The 27,141-nt window shown below is 40.9% G+C and overlaps 1 protein-coding gene across 1 annotated transcript in view; it reads left to right on the forward strand.

The window, feature by feature from the left end:
• The window catches only part of LOC110504354 (low-density lipoprotein receptor-related protein 1B), a 430,734-nt gene that overhangs the window by 173,057 nt on the left and 230,536 nt on the right, over positions 1-27,141 (forward strand). Inside the window, exons 5-8 of the mRNA XM_036965026.1 lie at positions 12,803-12,922; positions 13,482-13,610; positions 17,230-17,487; positions 18,264-18,426. Coding sequence (XP_036820921.1) covers positions 12,803-12,922; positions 13,482-13,610; positions 17,230-17,487; positions 18,264-18,426 — 670 coding nt within the window. The remainder of the gene's footprint in view (positions 1-12,802; positions 12,923-13,481; positions 13,611-17,229; positions 17,488-18,263; positions 18,427-27,141) is intronic.

A 27,141-nucleotide genomic window follows, 5' to 3' on the forward strand; every position in this document is an offset into this window, starting at 1 on the left:
AGCTTTGGATGCTTGGCAGGACCAGTGTTGTCAAAGATGGAAGACCGTCTCTGGTGTTGTCAACATTACAACCAGAATGGACTGTCCTATGGGACGCAAAAATGCTTGCCCATACACAGATGCAGCTTTCATGCCATGATATTTTATTAGCTGTAGTTAATAACAGTCAGTACACATACATTCACATAGCTATGAGCGAGCATGTGGAAGCTGTAAAGTAGCTAGCTAGATGTGTCATCATCTCCATTATCTTGCTATCGCATAAAAAAAGCATATGACAATATTTCACAATACATTGCATATTAGTTCACAATTTCTCTGACATTTTACTGCTCTGGTGTAAAATGTCACTATTGCATATACTTTGTGTATTAACATATCTGGGACATTTTAGAGAACAAATTAATCTGTATCTTAATCTGACATCTATACATCTATGTATGTTCGTTGTTAATTGATTTGAGAACTGATTCACATTTCTGGGGTGAGGTTGGGCTAACTAAATGAGAAATAGCAATCCAGGATAAATCAAAGTACAGCATAATTTGTGATATCAAATGCCTTCTTACACTTTAAGATGGGGGATGCAACCAAGCTCACAAACCATTAATGAAGACACATGATCTGAAGTACATAAGCCCCTACATTCTGAGTGTAATGAATACAAATGATTATAGAAAATAGATTGAATGGGCTTGTCAGTCACAAAAAGTACTGATGAAAAATCAAGTGCATTTTATCTAAATACGGGTATACGAGGACACCTAGTGGTCACCAGGTTTTTCATCCTCAGTCACGAGCTATCATAAATGTACAATCCCAGAGAGGCAGTCCATTCTGCATGTCTTCTTGAATTCGATACAATGTGTTGTCATGCATCTGAGCATGAAAAATGGTAAATGCCATAGCTGTCCAACTTAGCTAGCTCATCAAGCAGTATTTTCTTTGTTATTTCTGCTAGGGCTGACCCTATTAAGTAGAGTGGTCGATTGTTTGGTCGATAGGCTGTTGGTCGACCGAGATTTATTTTGTTGAGCAGTAGCAAAAAAACGAATTGATGTATAATATCATGGTGTATAAGTCACCTGTCTGATTCGTACCTGTCTGAGTGGACTGATCCATTGTGGAGGCCATGGGGATGGCACAGTCTATCAGTCAAATATATAAGAGCAATGGTGAAAAACGAATACAAGATTATAGATTATTTTATAAGAAATACACTTTCTCCCGCGTTGGATAGTGGTCGCAGTCCAAGGTTCAGAAAGACATCAGTGAGCTGTTGAATTGGCACCTTTTTCCTAGACCATGTTGCTATGTGCATAATAGCAAAGTTAACCAGCATATTGGTGTTGAGAACAATGCCGGAGGCAGCAGCAGATTGAGGAGATGAGAAAACAGCCCTTGCCTTATTGTAGAAGAAATGTGAGGAGAGAAGAAACCCCAACTTAATTAGGACTACAATCAATAGCCTAATTGTTAATTGTGCCTGGCTTTTTATAAATCATCACTATATCTACAGAAATAAGACAGATCCTGCTTCTGTTGCCTGTTTGAGTGTTTGTTTAATAGCCTACTGATTCCGTGAGCACTCCCACAACAACATGTCAAGTAAACAATTTCACAAATTCAACTGTTTCTAATCTTGTCATGGCTGTAATAAAGTCTTTACACTTGTTAGAACTGCCTCTCTGGTATTATTTATCATTTATTTAGTGTTGTTTCCACTGTTCCAAATAGTCCGAAAAATTATATTTATTATAATAATAATAATAACGCTCCTTTTTCTTGATTTCATTCTTATTGTTATTATTATTCTGATCATAAGTAATGCCATTATCATTATCAGGCTTAGTACCGCAGCCTTCTTTAACCACCGTTGAGCTGTAGGCCTAAGAGTGCATCCTGGTTAGTCTTAATACCGTCACTAAATTAGGCCTGTATTTAAATACTTATATAGGCTACTGTATCAATCAATCATTCATTGGTTCATGTCATCACACAGCATACGAGTCATTCATGATTTGAAATGCAATCAAGCATTTTAGTTTTAAAATAAACAAAAGATAAACCGTTCCATTTCGGAAACTGCAATCATGAATGAATGCAAATGTTTTTAGCCTTTGCTGTAATAAAGGCTTAACAAAAAAACTTTACAACAGACTAATTTATTTAGTGTTGTTTACATTGTTCTAAACGGTCAGAAAAATTACATTGTAATCTATACAGCACCTGTTTGGCACACATAACATGCACGCATAGCTTGCTCCTTACCTTCTTTTTCTTGATGTCCATTATTTTCCACAATTAGTTAAATGTATTACACACATCGGACTTTCCCTTTACCTCCTGAGAAACCAGTAAACATTACTCAGTTTCGAGTTTATTTGTCACAATCTCATTTTGCTGTCACATGTGTTACAGTGTTCAGAGTTTGTTATAGCCAATTTATTGATGTGATTATGATATGCTATAGGCCCTGTTGTGCCCTATTCAGACGGGATTAGTTTTACTGGGTAATGTATGAGCACAAAACACCACATCTGTAATTTTGGTCCCGTCCGAATCTGCCATGTCAGTCATTTTTACATGGCAGGAGAGTAACAATTCCAGTCAGAATAACCTACTGTTTTTTGTAAGACTCCTCTGATAATACAAGTACCATGCAAATGGACATCCCTGTGTTTTGAGAGAAATGTCTGTGTGTGACAGGTGTTACTCGCGGTTTGCACAAGAAAACATTAACTCATTAGAGAAATTTAACTTCAGTGCTGCACATAAGCTACAGTAACAGTCAAAAGTTTGAGTACATACTCATTCAAGGGTTTTTTCATATTTTTACTATTTTCTAATAGTGACGACATCAAAACTATGAAATAACATGTGTCATCATGTAGTAACAAAAACGTGTTAAACAAATCTAAATATATTTTATTTGAGATTCATCAAATTAGCCACCCTTTGCCTTGATGACAGCTTTGCACACTCTTGGCATTCTCTCAACCAGCTTCACCTGGAACGTTTTTCCAACAGTCCCGAAGGAGTTCCCACATATGCAAAAGTTGCCTGCGTTTCCTTCACTCTGCGGTCCAACTCATCCCAAACCATCTCATTTGGGTTTAGGTTGGGTGATTGTGGAGGCCAGGTCATCTGACGCAGCACTCCAACACTCTCTTTCTTGGTCAAATAGCCCTTACACAGCCTGAAGGTGTGTTGGGTCATTGTCCTGTTTAAAAATAAATTATAGTCCCACTAAGCGCACACCAAATGGGATGGCGTATCGCATAATGTTGTGGTAGCCATTCTAGTTAAGTGTGCCTTGAATTCTAAATAAATCACTGACACTGTCACCAGCAAAGCACCCCCACACCATCACACCTCCTCCTCCATGCTTCGCAGTGGGAACTACACATGCAGAGATCATCCGTTGACCTACTCTGCATCTCACAAAGACACAGCCGTTGGAACCAAAAATCTCAAATTTGGACCATAGGACAAATTTCCACCAGTCTGTCCATTGCTTGTGTTTCTTGGCCCAAGCAAGTCTCTTCTTATTATTGGTGTCCTTTAGCAGTGGTTTCTTGCAGCAATTCAACCATTCAACCATGAAACTAAGATGGCATAGCAGTTGGTCGTCTGTTTCTTGTCCCGTCCCATGTATATACATTTTTATATTTATATATATATATATATATATATATATATATATATATATATATATATATATATATATATATATATATATATATATATATATATATATATATATATATATATATATATATATATATATATATATATATATATATATATATATCAATTTCCATCTACGGACAGAAATACTCTCCTGCAACCCGCCTCACCCAATGTGGTACGGATCTGCTATTTTTTACACTTTAGAACCGGAACCCCCATTAGCAGCTAGCCAGCTTACTAGCTAGTAGTCAGTTAACCACTGATAGCGGTCATCACCGTTAACTCAGACATCAGCCAGCCTACAAGACAGTACTGTGCATCGACTCTGTTCTTATAGGCAGACTCAATAGCCTTGGCTTCTCAAATGACTGCCTTCCCTGATCCACCAACTACTTCTCAGATAGAGTTCAGTGTGTCAAATCGAAGGGCCTGTTGTCCGGACTTCTGGCAGTCTCTATAGGGGTGCCACAGGGTTCAATTCTCTGCCCAACGCTTTTCTCTGTATATATCAATGATGTCACTCTTGCTGCTGGTGATTCTCTGATCCACCTCTACGCAGATGACACCATTCTGTATACAACTGGCTCTTCCTTGGACACTGTGCTAACAAACCTCCAAACGAGCTTTAATGCCATGTAACACTCCTTCCGAGGCCTCCAACTGTTTTTAAATGCTAGTAAAACTAAATGCATGCTCTTCAACCGATTGCTGCCCACACCCCCCCGCCCCTCTAGCATCACTACTCTGGACGGTTCTGACTTAGAATATGTGGACAACTAAAAATACCTAGGTGTCTGGTTAGACTGTAAACTCTCCTTCCAAACTCACATTAAGCATCTCCAATCCAAAATTAAATCTAGAATCGGCTTCCTATTTCGCAACAAAGCCTCCTTCACTCATGCTCCCAAATATACCCTCGTAAAACTGACTATCCTACCGATCCTTGACTTCGGCGATGTCATTTACAAAATAGCCTCCAACACTCTACTCAGCAAACTGGATGTAGTCTATCACAGTGCCATCCGTTTTGTTACCAAAGCCCCATATACTACCCACCACTGCGACCTGTATGCTCTCATTGGCTGGCCCTCACTACATATTTGTCACCAAACCCACTGACTCCAGGTCATCTATAAGTCTATGCTAGGAAAAGCCCTGCCTTATCTCAGCTCACTGGTCACCAAAGCAACACCCACCTGTAGCACGCGCTCCAGCAGGTATATTTCCCTGGTCTTTCCCAAAGCCAACACTTCCTTTGGCTGCCTTTTCTTCCAGTTCTCTGCTGCCAATGACTAGAACGAATTGCAAAAATCACTGAAGCTGGAGTCTTATAACTTAAAACTAACTTTAAGCACCTGCTGTCAGAGCAGCTTTTAAAAAAAAAAAAATATTTCACCTTTATTTTACCAGGTAGGCTAGTTGAGAACAAGTTCTCATTTGCAACTGCGACCTGGCCAAGATAAAGCATAGCAGTGTGAACAGACAACACAGAGTTGCACATGGAGTAAACAATTAACAAGTCAATAAGTAGAAAAAAGGGGAGTCTATATACATTGTGTGCAAAAGGCATGAGAAGGTAGGCGAATGATTACAATTATGCAGATTAACACTGGAGTGATAAGTGATCAGATGGTTATGTACAGGTAGAGATATTGGTGTGCAAAAGAGCAGAAAAATAAAAATAAATAAATAAAAACAGTATGGGGATGAGGTAGGTGAAAATGGGTGGGCTATTTACCAATAGACTATGTACAGCTGCAGCGATCGGTTAGCTGCTCAGATAGCAGATGTTTGAAGTTGGTGAGGGAGATAAAAGTCTCCAACTTCAGCGATTTTTGCAATTCATTCCAGTCACAGGCAGCAGAGAACTGGAACGAAAGGCGGCCAAATGAGGTTTTGGCTTTAGGGATGATCAGTGAGATACACCTGCTGGAGCGCGTGCTACGGATGGGTGTTGCCATCATGACCAGTGAACTGAGATAAGGCAGAGCTTTACCTAGCATGGACTTGTAGATGACCTGGAGCCAGTGGGTCTGGCGACGAATATGTAGCAAGGGCCAGCCGACTAGAGCATACAAGTCGCAGTGGTGGGTGGTATAAGGTGCTTTAGTGACAAAACGGATGGCACTGTGATAAACTGCATCCAGTTTGCTGAGTTGAGTGTTGGAAGCTATTTTGTAGTTGACATCGCCGAAGTCGAGGATCGGTAGGATAGTCAGTTTTACTAGGGTAAGTTTGGCGGCGTGAGTGAAGGAGGCTTTGTTGCGGAATAGAAAGCTGACTCTTGATTTGATTTTCGATTGGAGATGTTTGATATGGGTCTGGAAGGAGAGTTTACAGTCTAGCCAGACACCTAGGTACTTATAGATGTCCACATATTCAAGGTCGGAACCATCCAGGGTGGTGATGCTGGTCAGGCGTGCGGGTGCAGGCAGCGATCGGTTGAAAAGCATGCATTTGGTTTTACTAGCATTTAAGAGCAGTTGGAGGCCACGGAAGGAGTGTTGTATGGCATTGAAGCTCGTTTGGAGGTTAGATAGCACAGTGTCCAAGGACGGGCCGGAAGTATATAGAATGGTGTCGTCTGCGTAGAGGTGGATCAGGGAATCGCCCGCAGCATGAGCAACATCATTGATATAGACAGAGAAAAGAGTCGGCCCGAGAATTGAACCCTGTGTCACCCCCATAGAGACTGCCAGAGGACCGGACAGCATGCCCTCCGATTTGACACACTGAACTCTGTCTGCAAAGTAATTGGTGAACCAGGCAAGGCAGTCATCCGAAAAACCGAGGCTACTGAGTCTGCCGATAAGAATACAGTGATTGACAGAGTCGAAAGCCTTGGCAAGGTCTATGAAGACGGCTGCACAGTACTGTCCTTTATCAATGGCGGTTATGATATCGTTTAGTACCTTGAGCGTGGCTGAGGTACACCCGTGACCGGCTCGGAAACCAGATTGCACAGCGGAGAAGGTAAGGTGGGATTCGAGATGGTCAGTGACCTGTTTGTTGACTTGGCTTTCAAAGACCTTAGATAGGCAGGGCAGGATGGATATAGGTCTGTAACAGTTTGGGTGTCCAGGGTGTCGCCCCCTTTGAAGAGGGGGATGACTGCGGCAGCTTTCCAATCCTTGGCGATATGAAAGAGAGGTTGAACAGGCTGGTAATAGGGGTTGCGACAATGGCGGCGGATTGTCAAGCCCAGCTGATTTGTACGGGTCCAGGTTTTGCAGCTCTTTCAGAACATCTGCTATCTGGATTTGGGTAAAGGAGAACCTGGAGAGGCTTGGGCGAGTAGCTGCGGGGGGGGGGGGGGGGGGGGAGCTGTTGGCCAAGGTTGGAGTAGCCAGGCGGAAGGCATGGCCAGCCGTTGAGAAATGCTTGTTGAAGTTTTCGATAATCATGGATTTATCGGTGGTGACCGTGTTACCTAGCCTCAGTGCAGTGGGCAGCTGGGAGGAGGTGCTCTTGTTCTCCATGGACTTCACAGTGTCCCAGAACTTTTTGGAGTTGGAGCTACTGGATGCAAACTTCTGCCTGAAGAAGCTGGCCTTAGCTTTCCTGACTGACTGCGTGCATTGGTTCCTGACTTCCCTGAACAGTTGCATATCGCGGGGACTATTCGATGTTATTGCAGTCCGCCACAGGATGTTTTTGTGCTGGTCGGGGGCAGTCAGGTCTGGAGTGAACCAGGGGCTATATCTGTTCTTAGTTCTGCATTTTTTGAACGGTGCATGCTTATCTAAAATGGTGAGGAAGTTACTTTTAAAGAAAGACCAGGCATCCTCAACTGACGGGATGAGGTCAATGTCCTTCCAGGATACCCGGGCCAGGTCGATTAGAAAGGCCTGCTCACAGATGTGTTTTAGGGAGCGTTTGACAGTGATGAGGGGTGGTCGTTTGACTGCGGCTCCGTAGCGGATACAGGCAATGAGGCAGTGATCGCTGAGATCCTGGTTGAAGACAGCGGAGGTGTATTTGGAGGGCCAGTTGGTCAGGATGACGTCTATGAGGGTGCCCTTGTTTACAGAGTTAGGGTTGTACCTGGTGGGTTCCTTGATGATTTGAGTGAGATTGAGGGCATCTAGCTTAGATTGTAGGACTGCCGGGGTGTTAAGCATATCCCAGTTTAGGTCACCTAACAGAACAAACTCTGAAGCTAGATGGGGTGCGATCAATTCACAAATGGTGTCCAGGGCACAGCTGGGAGCTGAGGGGGGTCGGTAGCAGGCGGCAACAGTGAGAGACTTATTTCTGGAGAGAGTAATTTTCAAAATTAGTAGTTCGAACTGTTTGGGTATGGACCTGGAAAGTATGACATTACTTTGCAGGCTATCTCTGCAGTAGACTGCAACTCCTCCCCCTTTGGCAGTTCTATCTTGACGGAAGATGTTATAGTTGGGTATGGAAATCTCAGAATTTTTTGGTGGCCTTCCTGAGCCAGGATTCAGACACGGCAAGGACATCAGGGTTAGCAGAGTGTGCTAGAGCAGTGAGTAAGACAAACTTAGGGAGGAGGCTTCTGATGTTGACATGCATGAAACCAAGGCTTTTTCGATCACAGAAGTCAACAAATGAGGGTGCCTGGGGACATGCATGGCCTGGGTTTACCTCCACATCACCCGCGGAACAGAGAAGGAGTAGTATGAGTTTGCGGCTGAAGGCTATCAAAACTGGTCGCCTAGAGCGTTGGGGACAGAGAATAAGAGGAGCAGGTTTCTGGGCATGGTAGAATATATTCAGGGCATAATGCGCAGACAGGGGTATGGTGGGGTGCGGGTACAGCGGAGGTAAGCCCAGGCACTGGGTGATGATGAGAGAGGTTGTATCTCTGGACATGCTGGTTGTAATGGGTGAGGTCACCGCATGTTTGGGGGGTGGGACAAAGGAGGTATCAGGGGTATAAAGAGTGGAACTAGGGGCTCCGTTGTAAACTAAAACAAAGATAACTAACCTGAACAACAGTATATCAGCAACACGGACAGCGCGACAAACACTTTGATGTTCTGTGGTGGTCGCTGCAGCAGGTAGGAGAGAGACACAATGGGTGCTAGTCACACAGTCACTCGCTGTCTTTTTTTAAACACAGTACAGCAATTCTGAGCCCGGTCCGGCACAATCAAATAATTTGCTGGTCGGACTCCCTCTAGTAATTCTTTATTTAATCAAGCAGTATGCTTAAAGCATCAGACAAGCTCAGTGAATATAATTGATTTGATTAAAGCACATAGAATGTGTCAATAAATGGAAAAATACACGTTTTAATATCGATTGGTCGAAGGAACAGACAGCTCTTGGTCGACTAAGATTTTTGCACAATGACACTTATTAAAGCACTGAATCTCATAGGGATCTGACTGTCACCACTGTTCTAGCTAGCCACGTAGCCAGCAGGTTTGCATCGGTTTCCATTGAACTAGAGCTAGCTAGGCTGGCAAGCTAGATAGCTAACCCTAGCAACGCAAGCTGATTATCATGTAGCAGCCTAAGCTGACTATGCTCACAATAAAAAATATTTTGCATATTCAAAGTGGTAGGCATGTTGTGTAAATCAAATGATACAAACCACCTAAAAATCTATTTTAATTCCAGGTTGTAAGGCAACAAAATAGGAAAAATGCCAAAAGGGGTGAATACTTTCGCAAGCCACTGTATTTAAAGATGTTAGCTCTCTCCTAGTCTGCTTAATAAGAGAGGTGTTGACACCTTATACAATTTCTCAAAATGTTCTCCAAGATAACACCTGAAAGCGTGTCTTTTGAGTTGACCAACTACATAGTCTATCTATACGCTTTGGATCTCTGTATCCGCCCTTCTACAGTAGTTCGTCCCTGATGCATAAGTGGCATTGAGAAACATGCTCTATTTTCAAAAGATTTTTCCTGGTACTTAGTGAACAAACTTCCAGTTAGACATTAAACATCTCTAGAGATGATTAGAGGAGACTGACACAATCAGAATATATACAACCATATGTAGGGCATTATGACTAAAGGCTTTATGAATGCTAGTATCACAATTCTAAGTAAGGTGTTACCCATGGTTTTGCTGTTTCTTTAGCCACAGAGAAGAAGGCAGGCATCACTTTCTACCTAGCTTTGTCTGTCATGTATTGTCATGTTGTGTCTTTCTGTCCTTTCCTTTCACCCTGTCTCCCTCTGCTGGTCGTATTAGGTTACCTTTTCTCCCCCGCTTTCCCCCAGCTGTTCCTTGTCTCCTCCTGACTACCTCGTCACCCCTTTTCCCACCTGTTCCCTTTTTCCCTCTGATTAGTCCCCTATATCTCTCTCTGTTTTTGTTCCTGTCCTTGTCGGATTCTTGTTTGTTGTGTTTCATGCCTGAACCAGACTATCGTCATGTTTGCTGTAACCTTGTCCTGTCCTGTCGGAATCTGCCGGTCTATCTGAGCCTACCTATGTTTGGTTATTAAAGAAGCTCTGTTTAAGTTAGTTCGCTTTTGGGTCCTCATTCACTCACCGTAACATTGTCTGCTATTAGATATGCAGATTATCTTTGGTTTGGATATCTTTAGGCCCAGCGTCTAGTCGTTTTGCATGTTCTCTTCCCACAGAACAGGAAAGCATGCCAGTTATCATGTCATGAAAGATAAAGTCTTACTGAGTCGTACTAGATGAAAGGATCAAAATAGACAATAGGAGAGGGGGGCATTTAGAGAGTACGCGCCACAAAATACATAGACAAAATGGTGCATTTGAGCTATTTCAATAAAGTATGTCTTTCAGTTGTTACCAAAATGACATTGTCTGTGTATCATACAGCTCTTGCCAGTAAAATATTATTTATTTAGACAGTTAATTACCTTACCGAATGTGTGTGTGTGTGTGTGTGTGTGCGCGCGTGTGCGCTTGCGTGCATGTGCTGTGGGTGCATACTTGTTTGAATGTGTGTGTGTGTGTGTGTTTTGCTGTGTTTATATTTTCGTGTACAGTACTGTATTGCATTGGCATTCATACAGGATGATTTCAAAGATGCCTTCAGAATTAAATAATCCAACTGAGATGTCTTTATCATTACCAGTTAATGTACTGGTTTCCAACAGCCACACAGACAGCTTGTCTATTGCACCTGCCATCTCACCACCCGACCAATACATCTTCATGTGTCAGCAAGCTAACAGGAAAGACACCTCTATAAATTCCTACGCTTTTAAAACTGTCATCTTCCTCAGCATGCATTTTAATTCCTAAACACAACACCAATATCCTCCACACAGATAGTGGTGTTCTGAGACTTTGATTATTGGCTGAGCTCACTGATGTCTTGATGTCTAAGTATATGTTGTCAGGAGTTTGCTTGGTTCTGCCGAGACGTTCCCTGATTGTTTTAAATGCTCTGTTGTTGGAAATAGAAGAAAACAAGTCAAATCAATGAGTAGCCTGAACAGCCTTTATCCTAAGGTTTCTATTTGACAGTAATTAATGCTCGGCGATAGCAAATCTATCTTTTCAGCAATTAAAACTTTCCCTGTTTTTTAAGCTTATTATTTTCTATCTGTCACTTATTCCATTGAACATCTATCAAGTCTTAAATTGCCGGTCTTTTGTTCCGGTCTGTACAGAGAATGGTGTTACACAAAGAACATCAGAACAATAGAATGAACGCTAGCTAGGGACATAAGAAGTTGGCCCTCTCAGAACTGCTATCAGTCATTTTATATTCCATGTAGACAAGTGTTTCAAAATGAAACACTAATGTATTCCACAAAGTCATTTTAGAATGCTTTGCTTGCAGAGAAACACGAGATTGAACTTCACTCAACTTTGTAGAGTTTCCCCATTAGTTAACACTATCAATGTTTCCCTTTACTGTGGGAATTGAGATTGAATCAACACAATATTAGTGACTTCCAATGCAACATACTGAAACAAAACGAATATGTAAGAGATTTTGTTGTAAGCAGAATGCATCGGAGTAGGATTCTATTGCATTGACAGGCTCGACTCAGGCCGTACTCTACACAGACCAGTGCCCCATAACCAATCTGAGCTACAGTAGACCTATATGCAAATAGACCATTGCCATATATCGATACGTGCCATTCACTTTGAACTTGACATTTTTTACAGCATGAGCTGTTGTGTGTAGATGTGCTTGTTTTGAGATCAAAGTGAGAGCGACATGTAGCGACGTGTGCACATTTGTATATTTGTTCATGTCCTTTGCTAGTTAGTGAGTTATTAGCCCAGTTATAGATAATTTGTAGTCAGTAATGGGAGGGTGATTGCTTCCTACAAGAGCACAAAACGTGTGCATTTTCTAGACATCTTTGAAAACCGAGTTTGGTAAAGAGATTTTTTTTTGTCTTAAAGAGGCAGTGTTGTATTTTGCGACAGGCTTGAAAAATAGGCAGGGGTTCACTCCCATCATTTTGAGTCTTCATGAGAAAGATTCAGTGTCTTTAATTTTTTGGTTGCTTTGAATGTTTCATTGTGTTGTTTATTAAAGAGTCTTTACAAGATAAGGAGGCTAAGAAAGTTTCTGTAATGCTTTAAAAATTGCTTTTACAAAAAAAATGATTGACTGTCATCCACTGTCATCCTTGACAACTAAAATTAACTGAGGGTACTCTGCTTCAATAATACTTTAGACCAGTTCTGTGCAGCAAAATACTTGAATAATACTTTAGCCTGATTGTGTGCAGCACAGTATGCCGATTTAAGTCTGCAAATGGAAAGTACTGTACAGAGAGCCGTTTTTTATCCTCTAGTAATTTCCATAATGTTTCTAAGATTCTAAGTCTCTGTAGAGAGCACATCTACTTCTGTCATTTAAATGTTGAGTTAGCAGCTACATGAGAGGCTGTCTTCCCACACATTTTGTATTTCTGTGTGGCATTTCCCAGATACTGACTGTACTGTTGCGCAACACCTAATGATCCCTGCCGTGAGCTCAGGACTGTCAAACTCCTCCACTGATGGGAAAAGAAGGGCTTTGAGGAGCAAGAAGAAAATCAAAAAGCAATTTACATGTGTTCCCTCGTCTCTCTCTCTCTCTCTCTCTCTCTCTCTCTCTCTCTCTCTCTCTCTCTCTCTCTCTCTCTCTCTCTCTCTCTCTCTCTCTCTCTCTCTCTTGCTCTCTCTCTCCACAGAGCTGCTGTCAGCTTGCCATGAGCTGCGTTGCCGCTATGGCTGCGTCATGACGAGAAATGGAACCTTCTGTTTCTGCGCTGACGGCTTTGAGGTCGGTGAGGATGGGACAAGCTGCAGAGGTAAGCATCGTTAATGCTGTCGGGCGAGTTGCATCTCTCCTCTATCTCCTTTTTCCCTCTCTCTATCTCCTCTCCTCTCTCCTTCACCCTAGGCCAAACTTCTCAAATTAACTGAATAGGCAGGAGGCCTGTAGGAAATTAGGACCATCTGTCTGGAGGCAGGGTTGTTCTCCCCTGACCCCGTCAGTAGCAGCCCAGTCCGGTCTGACAGCTGTTGGGACATACTGTGACATGAGACTTCTATCAGAGGTCAGGGGTTAGAGGGATCTCTGGTGGGTTTTAGATTCAGTTCTGTATCCAAGGTATGGTTCAAATTATGTACAGTAACTCTGCTTCACAACATACAGTATAGTATAGTACAGTAAATGCATAACAGTTCACTACAGTAGAGAACCATGATTTTATTCACACGACAGGATCCAATGACTTTCCAACACTTGGTTGTGTGGTAATAATTTCTAAGGTGATACAGTGAGGGCCACATTAAGTATGCTTTATGTATTTGGGTCATGTTTGAGCAAACCTAATTTGTTACAAATGGCTCCCCCTCTCTCCCCAGATCATGATGAATGTGCTGTGTACGGAGCATGTAGCCAAACCTGCTTGAACACCTACGGGTCATATAGATGCAGCTGTACAGAGGGATACATCTTACAGAATGACAGAACGTCCTGCACAGCCAAACAAGGTGAGAATAACAACACTGTATTATAAAACAACATCATCTGCATATATGCCATATAGTCTTTATTTCTATTAATAACTTAGAAGATAGAAGGTACACTTTTCTATGTTCAACCATCATGGGGGCTTGGGTATAGGAATAGGCCTAATTCCTCTTAACCTTGTTTTTCAGTGTTGGGTAGCTTCAGTATAGGAAAGATGAATTTGTTCCACCACTGACCACATCTATCTTCCACCAGGGAATGGGAATGCAGTAGTAGATATGGTCAGGTTAGGATAATGAGGGAATTAATGATCTCGAGGTTTTAACCGGGAGCCATCTCAACACCCAGGGAGTGTTTTATGGCGAGACAATACCTGGCGTTGCCTTGATTTACTTTATGGTCCGATAGCTGAAAAAATAACTCACTTCATTGTTTGGTATAATACAATATGCAGTAGTGTTCCAGTCTACACAGACAAACATTTAGCCTTGTGCCATATACTGTTTTTCTGTATTGGCCATCGTAATGTATGATACATTTTTAGGATGTGATGATGATACATACTCTACTGTGTGAAAGTAGCCTGAAGCAAAGCAGCACACCTAGCTGGGGAGAGTCACACTGTTGCAGCTTTTAATCAATGTGACTGGTTTCCTACCAGGAATAAACTGAATATGATTACCCATAAACTTAACTGAACCCAATGCTCACACACATTAATATTAATTTAGCGGAGAAAGATTGCAGTACAGGGTTAACTATAGGGTTACCGTTAGTTGTAAAAGCTCATGAATATAAATGTCAGGAGCATATTCTCTCAGAGGCCATGAGATGGTGAAATGGTAGAGGATAAAAAACACATTAATGCAGGGTTCCCCAATTGTTGGGCCGTGAGTTTTGGTTGGCCCCCCAAGTTTTCTGAGCAGAAAATAAATGTGTATATTTAAAAATATAAAAACTAAAAACACCAGGAAATCAGCTCCAAGTGATTTTAATTTTGGAAATATTTTCCCAAGTGTTCCTACGCATAATAGAGACTTGATCATATACAAATGTAAGCAAGGTTTGAAATGATTATGTTTTAGTCAAATATATCTGTTTGGCCTTCTTTTGGTCAATTTGCAGTCTGCAAATTATTTGTAATTATGTTCTGGCCCCCCAAACATCCACTCAAGAAAAAAATGGCCTGCGGCTGAATCTAGATGATCTCTGCATTAATATCTAATTATAGTTTTTTTTAAAATATACCGCAGAAACACATTTTTTCTTCTTCCACATTTAATCAATAATTTTTCATCAGGATGTTAAAAGGTTATGATTATATATGTCGTGTCTTTGGCTATGCCAGATTAAGTGATATGACATGCTATTCTATAAAATCCTTTCTCTGTAATTAATATTACCTGATTGAGCTAATCAGGTAAATGTAATTAACACAGAAAGTCGGGGCATCACAAAATAATATTCATAGAGCTGTTATCTTCCGAATAAACTCTTAAAGACCTAGTAATATTTTTTATCAATAGCAGTCAATATTAATCGTCACCTTATTTCAGTCTCATCTGAAAGTTGTAAATTCTTGGTTATATTTACGAACCCTGGCTAAGAAGTTGAATCAGCAATACAAAATTGGGTTCAATTATTTATTTACTAAATACCATACTAATCACACAGAATTACATATACACAGAATGAATCATACCTTGATTACAAATTATGTCATAAAGGAAAACGTCCCTAGCGGACGGAACAGATATGACAGTTGGTTACACAAAGAAAAGGGGGCTGGGTTTGAGTGAAAGAGCGGGAAGACTGAAGAACAAAAGGAAAAGCGATGTCTCTATTGGGCCGTAGGCAGCTACTCTATAGTAAATACAGAATCTTACGCATTCTAAATTACCGCCCATTTGGAAAAGGAAAATGCAATAAATATTTACTCTGAGCTGCGCTTCGGTAGGTTGGTCGTAGATGCTGGTCATGTTGGCCAACAGAGATCTTCCTGTCCTCGGAAGAATGTCTCTGGTGGTAAATTGAATACGTTGTAGTAACATCATTGTGTGGTAGACGGAATACTCTGTCTGTTCTTTCCTAGCCCACGTTTGCAGCTGCTGTTGCTAACTCAATGGCTAGAAGGTATCACTTCTGTAGCGAATAAGAGTTCAAAGTTCATACCAATCGCAACCAAAGCTCACGCTGAGGTTGGCTTCGCTCTGTAGTTATTATCTGAACCCTTCTGACATCGGATCGTCATCCTAATGTACCCGGAACAGAAAGTTATATTGTCGTCAAGACTTTAAATCGGAAGGGAGAGGAGGGCGTGTTTCATAGTTTATAACCAATGTTTCTTCACGTGGGCGGGCCACTGAGTCAGGCCTAATTCACTCATGAAAACCCAATTCTCACATTTTAGAAGCTAAAATCACATTTCATCCCCTCCCAAATAATTTCATATTCAAACATTTAAATTGCACAATAATTCCATGTGAATCTGATAACTATAATGTGTAGACTTTCCACTGTACTGTTTATGTCATCCTATCATTAATGAGAATGTCTCAGATGACAACCGAACTGACATCATATTCATTAAGTACCAACGCATATGTTCAACTGGTTGGATTACCAAAATATGGTTAATTTCACCCCACCTTCTGATGTTCCCAGAATCTCTGTTTAGCAAAGGCTATTCAAGAGTCCCTCTGTAGAGAAGGGAGAAAGGTATTTATGATTTATGGGGGGGGGGGGGTCATAAACCTTACCCACAGGCCAATGTCATGACATATAATACAATACTTTTCCCTTGCACTCTCCAAAAACCATCAGTACCAACATTCTGTGACATTTTCCCTTGACCTGATTACATTATCATTAATCAAAACCATATTACTGTTTCTCTCCAATCCAGTAATTGCAGTTTTAGAAATTATGTTAATGGTGGATGACGATGTTTTTCATGCAGGACTTGTTTGACACATGTTGTACAGTACAGTAGAGAAACGTAGAGTTCATATTTTGTTGAATGAAGACCACAGTTTTGCATTCAAGAGAACAATGTCTTTGTCAGAGAGCATGACTGGCACCTCAAATGGCACCCTATTCCCCTATGGGCCCTGGTCAAATGTATTGCGTTACATAGGAAATAGAGTGCCATTTGGGATGCAGAAAATGTGATTCTATGAGAAAACCAAAGCCCCCTCCATGCTACAATGGTATCTCATGGAGTTATAGGCAGCTCCTAAAGGTTGGCTTAGAGGGATCAGGGTAAAGATAAGTGTTTTTCACAGTGGAAACACTGATTTATTGCCCATATTAGGAGAGCCAGCCCTGACTTGAACTTGTGTGGGGGATCGGGATAAAGCAGGGCTTTTTGGGGTGAGCTCAGTAGCAGAGAAAGTACACGGTCAATTAGGCCTCAGACATGGGTTGTGTTAGCTTAGCAGTCAGGAAGAGATAACAGCTGAAGAGAACATTAAATCTGATGTAGCTTTGATGTGTTGCTCGTTCCTTATGGATGTTGTTCTGTTCAGTTATAAATTACAGAAATTAACTGAAGAAAATCCATTTTTTTTAATATATCGTCCACATCGGAGTCCTCCTGGGGTGATTTTTCCCCCACTATTTCTTCTTCTTGTGTTCCAGACCCTGGCGACAGTCCTCCAGCTCTGCTGATTGTAAGGTCAGATCACATAGCAACCACAAGACTAAACGGATCTAATCTACAGACTTTGAGACTGTTGGATAAATATGGATCCCTTTCATTGGATTACTATTACCAGGAAGAGGAAGTGTGTTGGCTTCTATCCTCAGATTCCACTGGAAGGCTTCGCTGTGCTAAGATGAAGAATCTGAATGGATTTACAATGGAAAAGGATATCAAAACAGTACAAAGTTTACAAAGTACGTCTTGCATTGTGTCAAGTTGTCAAGGAAATTCTCTCGCTTACAATGTTTAGCAACTATTGATTTATCAAGCACACTCAGACATGCCCCTTCAGAAACCCTTAAAATGCTCCCTGTCTCACTCTTTCCCTACCTCTGCCTCCCTCTATGTCTCTATTTTTCCCCACTAACTTCACAATGTACACTTAGAAAAAAGGGTTCCAAAAGGGTTCTTTGGCTATCCCCATAGGAGAACCCTTTTTGGTTCTAGATAGAACCCTTTTAGGTTCCATGTAGAACCCTCTGTAGAAAAGGGTTCTACCTGGAACCAAAAATGGTTCTTCAAATGGTTCTCCTATGGGGACAGCCGAGGATCTATTTTAGGTTGTAGATGGCACCTTTAAGAGTGTAGGAAATGCTTACCCAATGAACTTCCCATGGTCACTTTCTACTTCAGAGTCATTGTAGTGTAATTAGGTTTGGAATGCTTTAGGCACATGTGTTTAAGAGAACCTAGCTATTCTATCCTGTTTATTCAAGAATTTAAGGATTGCTGCTCACGCTCAGTATTCCATCAATGTCAGATTCCAAACTTACTACACATACAGTACCTTACATTCAGTTATGTGTCTTTACCTTTAGTAAATAAAATGAATGTAAATGAGAAAATGTGATCTAACATAATGGAAGATTAACAAGTTTATCCTCACAACATGTCATTTGAAACAAATATATTTGATCAAAGAAAGGTTTAATGGCAAGAATTTAATGTCATTCTTTGTTTTTCTCCATAGATGTAGAGCATATGACCATCGATTGGCTCACTGGAAACTTTTACTTTGTGGACCGTGTAAGCGACAGGATATTTGTTTGCAACCGTGTTGGGGACACCTGCGTCACCATTATAGATTTAGATCTGACCAATCCTAAAGGAATCGCTGTGGATCCACTTATGGGGTGAGTTAGCTTTGTACACTTTCTTTGACTTTGACTGACAATTATAAGAGCAACCTATAGTATCCCTGACTTCCATTGGATCCATCTATTGTCATTGATCTTGTCACATACCCATCGTATGCATTTTTGAGTGTCCATTTTAAATGACATAGAAACCAGTTGGCTGTTATTCAATCAACTGCATATAGTGTTTTTTTTCCAGATAGCACTTCTAGAAGTGTGTTTGTTTTCCACTGTAACACATCACAGATCGGGGTAGTAAACACTTCAAAACTGGCACTTCTGAAAAAGCATTCCAGAAACCCACTACAGTGTGTTCAATTGATTGAATAAAAGCCTTTCTCTAAATGTTAAGTCTTTAAAACCTGTAGCCTACCGTACCATATAACAATTTGCATGATTGCAGATATTTGCTTTACTTTCAGAGCATGTCTAGTAATTTGCTGGGGAGGCAGTGCTCCAGACAGCTCCCACTGTCACTACCTTGGTTACCTTGTCCCGGACCTGCTGTTTTCGACTCTTTCTTTCTCTACAGCATTTGCTGTCTCTAACTCTGAATCCTCGGCTATGAAAAGCCAACTGACATTTACTCCTTAGGAGCTGACCTGTTGCACCCTCTACAACCACTGTGATTATTATTATTTGACCCTGCTGGTCATCTATGAACGTTTGAACATCTTGGCCATGTACTGTTATAATCTCCACCCGGCACAGCCAGAAGAGGACTGGCCACCACTCAGAGCCTGGTTCCTCTCTAGGTTACTTCCTAGGTTCCTGCCTTTCTAGGGAGTTTTTCCTAGCCACCATGCTTCTGCTGGGTTAGGCTGGGTTTCTGTTTAGCACTTTGTGACATCGGCTGATGTTAAATAGGCTTTATAAATATATTTGATTGATATTAGTATTCACTGATTTCCCCTCACATCCCCCAGTATAAAACTCCCCATTTGTGTTTCTGTCACCACAGCAAAGTACCCAAGCCACTGTTTGGTGAGACAAAATGGCTCTCTGAAACTCTTGCTTCAAACTGTAAATCCTGAAATGTATGGAGGAGGGAGAGAACAAGTGAAAAGTGAGGCAATACAAAGAGTCCTCCAAGGAGAGAATGGAGGCCTGATTATGGAGTCATCAGCAGCTAAAAGGGCTTCTGTTCTGTTGTAATATTCCCAGGGAGAAGGAACCCAGGAGCTCAACAGAGAGAGTCAGCCCCATTATATTCATGAGGTTATAAGAACAGGCAATGGGCATGCATTCAGAGCAGCTTTTTAATGAGAAGCCTTTCTCTGAGAGATGCTGTATCGTAGCACCAGGGCTCTTAGCAGAGCAAAGACCATTCACAGTGCAAACAATATCAGAATGAGAGCACTGGAGCTTCTCATCTCAACGTGTGTTACTTGGCGGTTATATACGAGCCTCGATTATACCTGTCCTCTTAAAGCTAATATGTACTCTGAACTAATTTGATGGATAAAACATTTACAGTTCTTTCCCTCAGCTAACCTCAGTGTCCAGATTATTCAATCTAACTTCAGATGCATGCCTCTGGTTCTCAGTATAGCTCCTCTATCTCTAAATAATCCAGTGTCTACTCTGCACAGCAAAATGATTCCTGTGAAGTGAAATGTTTATTGATACACGGATGTTAGATTGATTTCTCACATTCTCGCAATGTATTCCCCCACTTCATTCCCCAAAACGTTTCCTTCATATTAGGGCTGGGCATCATGGCATAAAAATCTCTATTTTTTTTTACGATTCACGATATATATGTAGAGTGTTTTTTATGTTTTCTCTAAATAAGCTTTGTTCCACAGTTTAAGGTCAATAAACTGCATTTGAAATAGTCAGGAATAATCTAATGAGGGCATGTGAAATTATACCCAGGCTAAATCAAAACCTTCCACAAGAATAAGACCCACTAATAATTGAATTATTTTATAAAAACAGTTTAACGTGCTTAAAAAAAATAAGCACTGCAATAATCACTTTCAAGTCTGTCTATGAAAATGCCATTTTTGTTACTAATTTTACCAAAACCATGCACAATGCACATCCACTAATAATAACCAACTTCTTGTAGCAGGCACTAGCTTTCTTGTAGCGGCAGGTAGCCTAGTGGTTAGAGCGTTGGGCCAGTAACCAAAAGGTTGCTAGTAGATTGAATCCCCGAGCTGACAGGGTAAAAATATGTCGTTCTGCCCCTGAACAAGGCAGTTAACTCACTGTTCCTAGTCCATCATTGTAAATAAGAATTTGTTCTTAACTGACTTGCCTAGTTAAATAAAGGTTACATTTTAAAAATTAACACAGGTCTCAGAAACATTCTCTCAAGGACAAGCCCATGTGCTAGTCAATCAATCAATCAAATGTATTTATAGAGCCCGTTTAACAACAGCAGTTGTCACAAAGTGCTTATACGAAAACCGAGTCTAAAACCCTGGAAAGAAAGCAATGCAGATGTAGAGGCACGGTGGCTAGGAAAAACTCCCTAGAAAGGCAGGAACATAGGAAGATACCTGGAGAGGAACCAGGCTCTGAGGGGTGGCCAGTCCTCTTCTGGCTGTGCCGGGTGGAGATTATAAGAGTACATGGCCATTAAGACCAGATAGTTCTTCAAGATGTTAAAATGTTCATAGAATACCAGCAGAGTCTAATAATAATCACAGTGGTTGTAGAGTGTGCAAGAGGTCAGCACCTTGGGAGTTAATGTCAGTTGGCTTTTCATAGCAGAGCATTTAGAGGACGAAACAGCAGCAGAACAACAGAAACTGGGTCAGCAGCACGACCAGGTGGACTAGGGATGGGGACAGCCAGGAGTCAACAGGCCAGGTAGTCCTGAGGCATGGTCCGAGTGCTCAGGTCCTCTAAGAGTGGAGAGAGCAAGAGAGATGGGAGAATTAGTGGGATCATATCTAAGATCACACAGGACACCAGATAAGACAGGATAATTACACCAGATATAACGTACTGACCCTAGCCCTCCGGCATGTAGACTATTGCAGCATAGATACAGGAGACTGAGACGGGGGGGTCGGGGGACACTGTGGCCCCATCCGAAGTTACTCCCAGACAGGGACAACCAGGCAGGATATAACTTCACCCACTTTGGCAAAGCACAAACATCACACCACTAAAGGGATAAACAGGCCACTAACTGACTACCCCGAGACAAGGCCAAGTAATGAGTAGCCAGGTAATCTTTATATTTCAAGTCTAGCCAACTTGGATTTATTTGCGTGTTAACAAGGTAGAACAGTTGAACAAACTGTTATGAATAGACCTTCCTGTCAGTCTCCAACTGTTTGAACAACATACCCTGTTCACTTTGTTTAGATATTGACATCAAGTGGCCTACCAGGATAAGAAGTTGCTTATTTCTCAGAATGAGAACGTGCCGCCAATTCCTTATATAAATGTGTCTTTTTATACTCATTGTACATTTATAAAAACAGACTAGACAGCTAGCGGTAACAGACACTGAGCATTAATTTTCCACAACATGTTCATTGATACTCTCCTTTTTATACTGAACAAAAATATAAATGCAACATGCAACAGTTTCAAAGATTTTACTTAGTTACAGTTCATATAAGGAAATCAGTCAATTGAAATAAATAAATTAGGCCCTAATCTATGGATTTCACATGACTGGGCAGGGGCGAAACCATGGGTGAGCCTGGGAGGGCATAGGCCCACCCACTTGGAAGCCAGGTCCCCACCCATTGGGGAACCAGGCCTAGCCAATAAGAATTAGTTTTCCCCCCACAAAAGAGCTTTATTACAGACAGAAATACTCCTCAGAACCCCCCCTCTCCCCTCTCAGACGATCCCGCAGGTGAAGAAGCCAGATGTGGAGGTCCTGGGCTGGCGTGGTTACACGTGGTCTGCAGTTGTGAAGCCTGTTGGATATACTGCCAAATTCTCTAAAACAACGTTGGAGGCAGGTTATGGTAGATAAATTAACATTAAATTCCATGTCAACAGCTCTGGTGGACATTCCTGCAGTCAGCATGACATTTGCACAAGCCCTTCAAAACTTGAGACATCTGTGGCATTGTGTTGTGTGACATTTTAGTGGCCTTTTATTGTCCCCAGCACAATGTGCACCTGTGTAATCATTCTCATGCTGTGATCATGCTGTTTAATCAGCTTCTTGATATGCCACACCTGTCAGGTGGATGGAATATTTTGGCAAAGGAGAAATGCTTACTAACAGGGATATAAGCAAATTTGTGCACAACATTTGAGAGAGATACGCTTTACATGAATATGGAACATTTCTGGGATTTTTTATTTCAGCTCATGAAACACTTTACATATTGTGTTTATATTTTTGTTCAGTGTAGTACCGTCTGCTCTGTTCTACATTTTGAAGTTGAGACATAAAAAGGGTAACGTTAGAAATGTTAAGTTCTCGTCTATTACAGTAAAATAATGTCTCTAAGCATTTCAGTGTCCATATGACCGATTCTGATTTACCAACCCACAAATGCAAACAGAGAGTTTAAACTGCTTGTTGTTAGAGGAAGAACTTATCTTTGTATTTGTTGTGAGTGGCAGGGGGAGGGGCATGGTGTCTGTGTGCAAGTGGGAAGGTGCCCAGTGCTCACAGCACAGAAGGGGCAAAGGAGACGAGACCAAAAATAACAAAAAAGAAAAACCTTGATTCTTGCATTTGGAACATCGTGCTAAATCATACTTTTTTTTATAATCAAATACATTTTATATATCGCCCAGTCCTACTTCATATTATATCCTGATGCATAGTCAGTTACCCCTAAACATGTCTACCTCTATCACTCCAGTATCCTTGGACATTGTAAATATGGTACTGGAACTGACCCTGTATATAGTATGCTTACTTACATTCTTGTGTTTTTATTATTTTTATGTGTTCTTGTTCTAACTTATGTTATTTTTTTGTATTACATTAATTACTGCATTGTTGGGTTTTGAGTTGGCAAGAAAGGCATTTCACTGTACTTGTGCATGTGACATTAACACTCAAAACTTCAGAAGAAATGGCTCTGTGTTGTTTTGCTATAGCAATGTTGTCTGCAATGTTGTCTATAGCAATGTTGTCTATGATTCACTGTGAATCTATGCAGTGTGTTAAAGTGACTGTGGTTGCATGGAGAATGACAAACATTCCCTTTTAACGTCATGAAATTATAATGCAATTACTTCCTAAGACAAACATGCCTGTTTACTTGACATGGCAATCATTAGTTGTGAGAACGTTAGTCACAAATATGTAATGCTTTCAGAAGGTATGCAAACATACCCCTTAACGTTTTCCACATTTTGTTGTTACAGCCTGAATTCAAAATGGATTAAGTAGATTTTTTTTCTTTGACCCGTCTACACACACTACCCCATAATGAAAAAATGTCGTTAGACATTTGAGCAAATTTATAGAAAATGACATACAGAAATGTCTCATTTACATAAGTATTCACACACCTGAGTCAATACGTGTTAGAATCACCTTTGGCAGTGATTACAGCCGTGAGTCTTTCTGGGTAAGTCTCTAAGAGTTTTGTATACCTGGATTGTACAATATTTGCACATTATTAAAATGCTTGAAGCTCTGTTGAGTTGGGTGTTGATCATTGCTAGAAAGCCATTTTGAAATATTGGCATATATTTAAGTCAAAACTGTAACTAGGCCACTCAGGAACATTTGTCTTGGTAAGCATCTCCAGTGTATTTTTGGCCTTGTGTTTTAGGTTATTGTTCTGCTGAAAGGTTAATTTGTTTCCCAGTGTCTGTTGGAAAGCAGACTGAACCAGGTTTCCTCTAGGATTTTCCCTGTGCTTAGCTCTATTTTGTTTATTTTTATCCTGAAAAACTCCTTAGTCCTTGCCTATGACAAACATACCCATAACATGATGCAGCCACCACCATCCTTGAAAATGAAGAGTGGTACTCAGTGATGTTTGTGTTGGATTTGCCCCAAATATAACGCTTTGTATTCAGGACATAAAGTACATTTATTTGGCACGTTTGTTTGCAGATTTACTTTGGTGCATGTTTTGGAATATTTTTATTCCATACAGGCTTGCTTCTTTTCATGCTATAATTTAGGTAGGTATTGTGGAGTATTGTTTATCAATAATCAGTTTTCTCCTATCACAGCCATTAAACTCTGTAACTGTTTTAAAGTCACCATTGACCTTATGGTGGAATCCCTTCCTCTCTGCCAACTGAGTTCAGAAGGACCCCCGTATCGCTGTAGTACTTGGTGTATTGATACACCGTCCAAAGGGTAATTAATAACTTCACCATGCTCAAAGGATATTCAATGTCAATTTTTTTTTAGCCATTTACCAATAGGTGCCCAATTGTGGATGAATCCATGTTTGAAATGCACAACTCCACTGTGTGACCTTACAGATAATTGTATGTGTGGGACATAGAAATTAGGTAATCATTCAAAAATCATGTTAAACACTATTATTGCACACAGAGTCCATGCAACTTATTATGTGACTTGTTAAGCAAATGTTTACTTATTTAGGCTTGCCATAACATAGGGTTTGAATACTTTCTGTCTCAAGACATTTCAGGTTTTAATTCTTAACTAATTTGACATTAGGGGTTTTGTGTATAGGCCAGTAACAACACATCTAAATAAAAAAATTCAGGCTGTAACACAACAAAATGTGGAAAAAGTCAAGAGGAGTGAAAACTTTATGAAGGCACTGTACACATACAGTTGAAGTCGGATGTTTACATACACTGAGGTTGGAGTCAATAAAACTCGCTTTTCAACCACTCCACAAATTTCTTGTTAACAAACTATAGTTTTGGCAAGTCGGTTAGGACATCTACTTTATGCATGACACAAGTAGTTTTTCCAACAATTGTTTACAGACAGATTATTTAACTTCTAAGTTTGCATACATTAAGTTGACTGTGCCTTTAAACAGCTTGGAAAATTTCAGAAAATGATGTCATGGCTTTAGAAGCTTCTGATAGGCTAATTGACATCATTTGAGCCAATTGGTGGTGTACCTGTGGATGTATTTCAAGGCCTACCTTCAAACTCAGTGCCTCTTTGCTTGACCTGAGCCCTAGGACCATGCCCCAGGAATACCTGACACTCCTTGCTGCCCCCAGTCCACCTGACCGTGCTGCTGCTCCAGTTTAAACTGTTCTGCCTTATTATTATTCGACCATGCTGGTCATTTATGAACATTTGAACATCTTGGCCATGTTCTGTTATAATCTCCCCCCGGCACAGCCAGAAGAGGACTGGCCACCCCACATAGCCTGGTTCCTCTCTAGGTTTCTTCCTAGGTTTTGGCCTTTCTAGGGAGTTTTTCCTAGCCACCGTGCTTCTACACCTGCATTGTTTGGGGTTTTAGGCTGGGTTTCTGTACAGCACTTTGAGATATCAGCTGATGTACGAAGGGCTATATAAATAATTTTGATTTGATTTGATTTGACGTCATGGGATAATCTAAAGAAATCAGCCAAGTCCTCAGAAAAAAATTATATACCTCCACAAGTCTGGTTCATCCTTGGGAGCAATTTCCAAAAGGCCTGAAGGTTCCACGTTCATCTGTACAAACAATAGTTTAGTGTGAACACCATGGGACCATGCAGCCGTCATATAGCTTAGGAAGGTGACACGTTCTGTCTCCTAGAGATGAACGTACTTTGGTGCAAAAAGTGCAAATCAATCCCAGAACAACAGCCAAGGACCTTGTGAAGATGCTGGAGGAAACAGGTACAAAAGTATCTATATCCACAGTAAAAACGAGTCCTATATTGACATAATCTGAAAGGCCACTCAGCAAGGAAGAAGCCACTGCTCCAAAACCGACATAAAAAAGCCAGACTATGGTTTGCAACTGCACATGGGGAGAAAGATTGTATTTTTTGGAGAAATGTCCTCCGATCTGATGAAACAAAAATAAAACTGTTTGGCCATAATGACCATCGTTATGTTCGGAGGAAAAAGGGCGAGGCTTGCAAGCTGAAGATCAACATCCCAACCGTGAAGCACAGGGGTGGCAGCATCATGTTGTGGCGGTGCTTTGCTGCAGGGGGGACTGGTGCACTTCACAAAATAGATGACATCATGAGGCAGGAAAAATTATGTGGATATATGGAAGCAACATCTCAAGACATCAGTCAGGAAGTTAAAGCTTGGTCGCAAATGGGTTTTCCAAATGGACAATGACCCCAAGCATACTACCAACGTTGTGTCAAAATGGCTTAAGGATAACACAGTCAAGGTATTGGAGTGGCCATCACAAAGCCCTGACCTCAATCCTATAGAAAATGTGTGGGCAGAACTGGAAATTCGAGTGCGAGCAAGGAGGCCTGCAAACCTGACTCAGTTACACCAGCTCTGTCAGGTGGAATGGGCCAAAATTCATCCAACTTATTGTGGGAAGCTTGTGGAAGGCTATCTGAAACATTTGACCCAAGTTAAACAATTTAAAGGCAATGCTATCAAATACTAATTGAGTGTATGTAAACTACTGACCCACTGGGAATGTGATGAAATAAATAAAAGCTAAAATCAATAATTCTCTAATACTATTCTGATGTTTCACATTCTTAAAATAAAGTGGTGATCCTAAAACAGGGAATTTTCACGAGGTTTAAATGTCAGGAATTGTGAAAAACTGAGTTTAAATATATTTGGCTAAGGTGTATGTAAACTTCCGACTTCAACTGTACATGCATGCACTCACGGATGTC

Source organism: Oncorhynchus mykiss, chromosome 3 (genome assembly GCF_013265735.2).
Source record: "Oncorhynchus mykiss isolate Arlee chromosome 3, USDA_OmykA_1.1, whole genome shotgun sequence".
NCBI classification, from domain to species: Eukaryota; Metazoa; Chordata; class Actinopteri; order Salmoniformes; family Salmonidae; genus Oncorhynchus; species Oncorhynchus mykiss.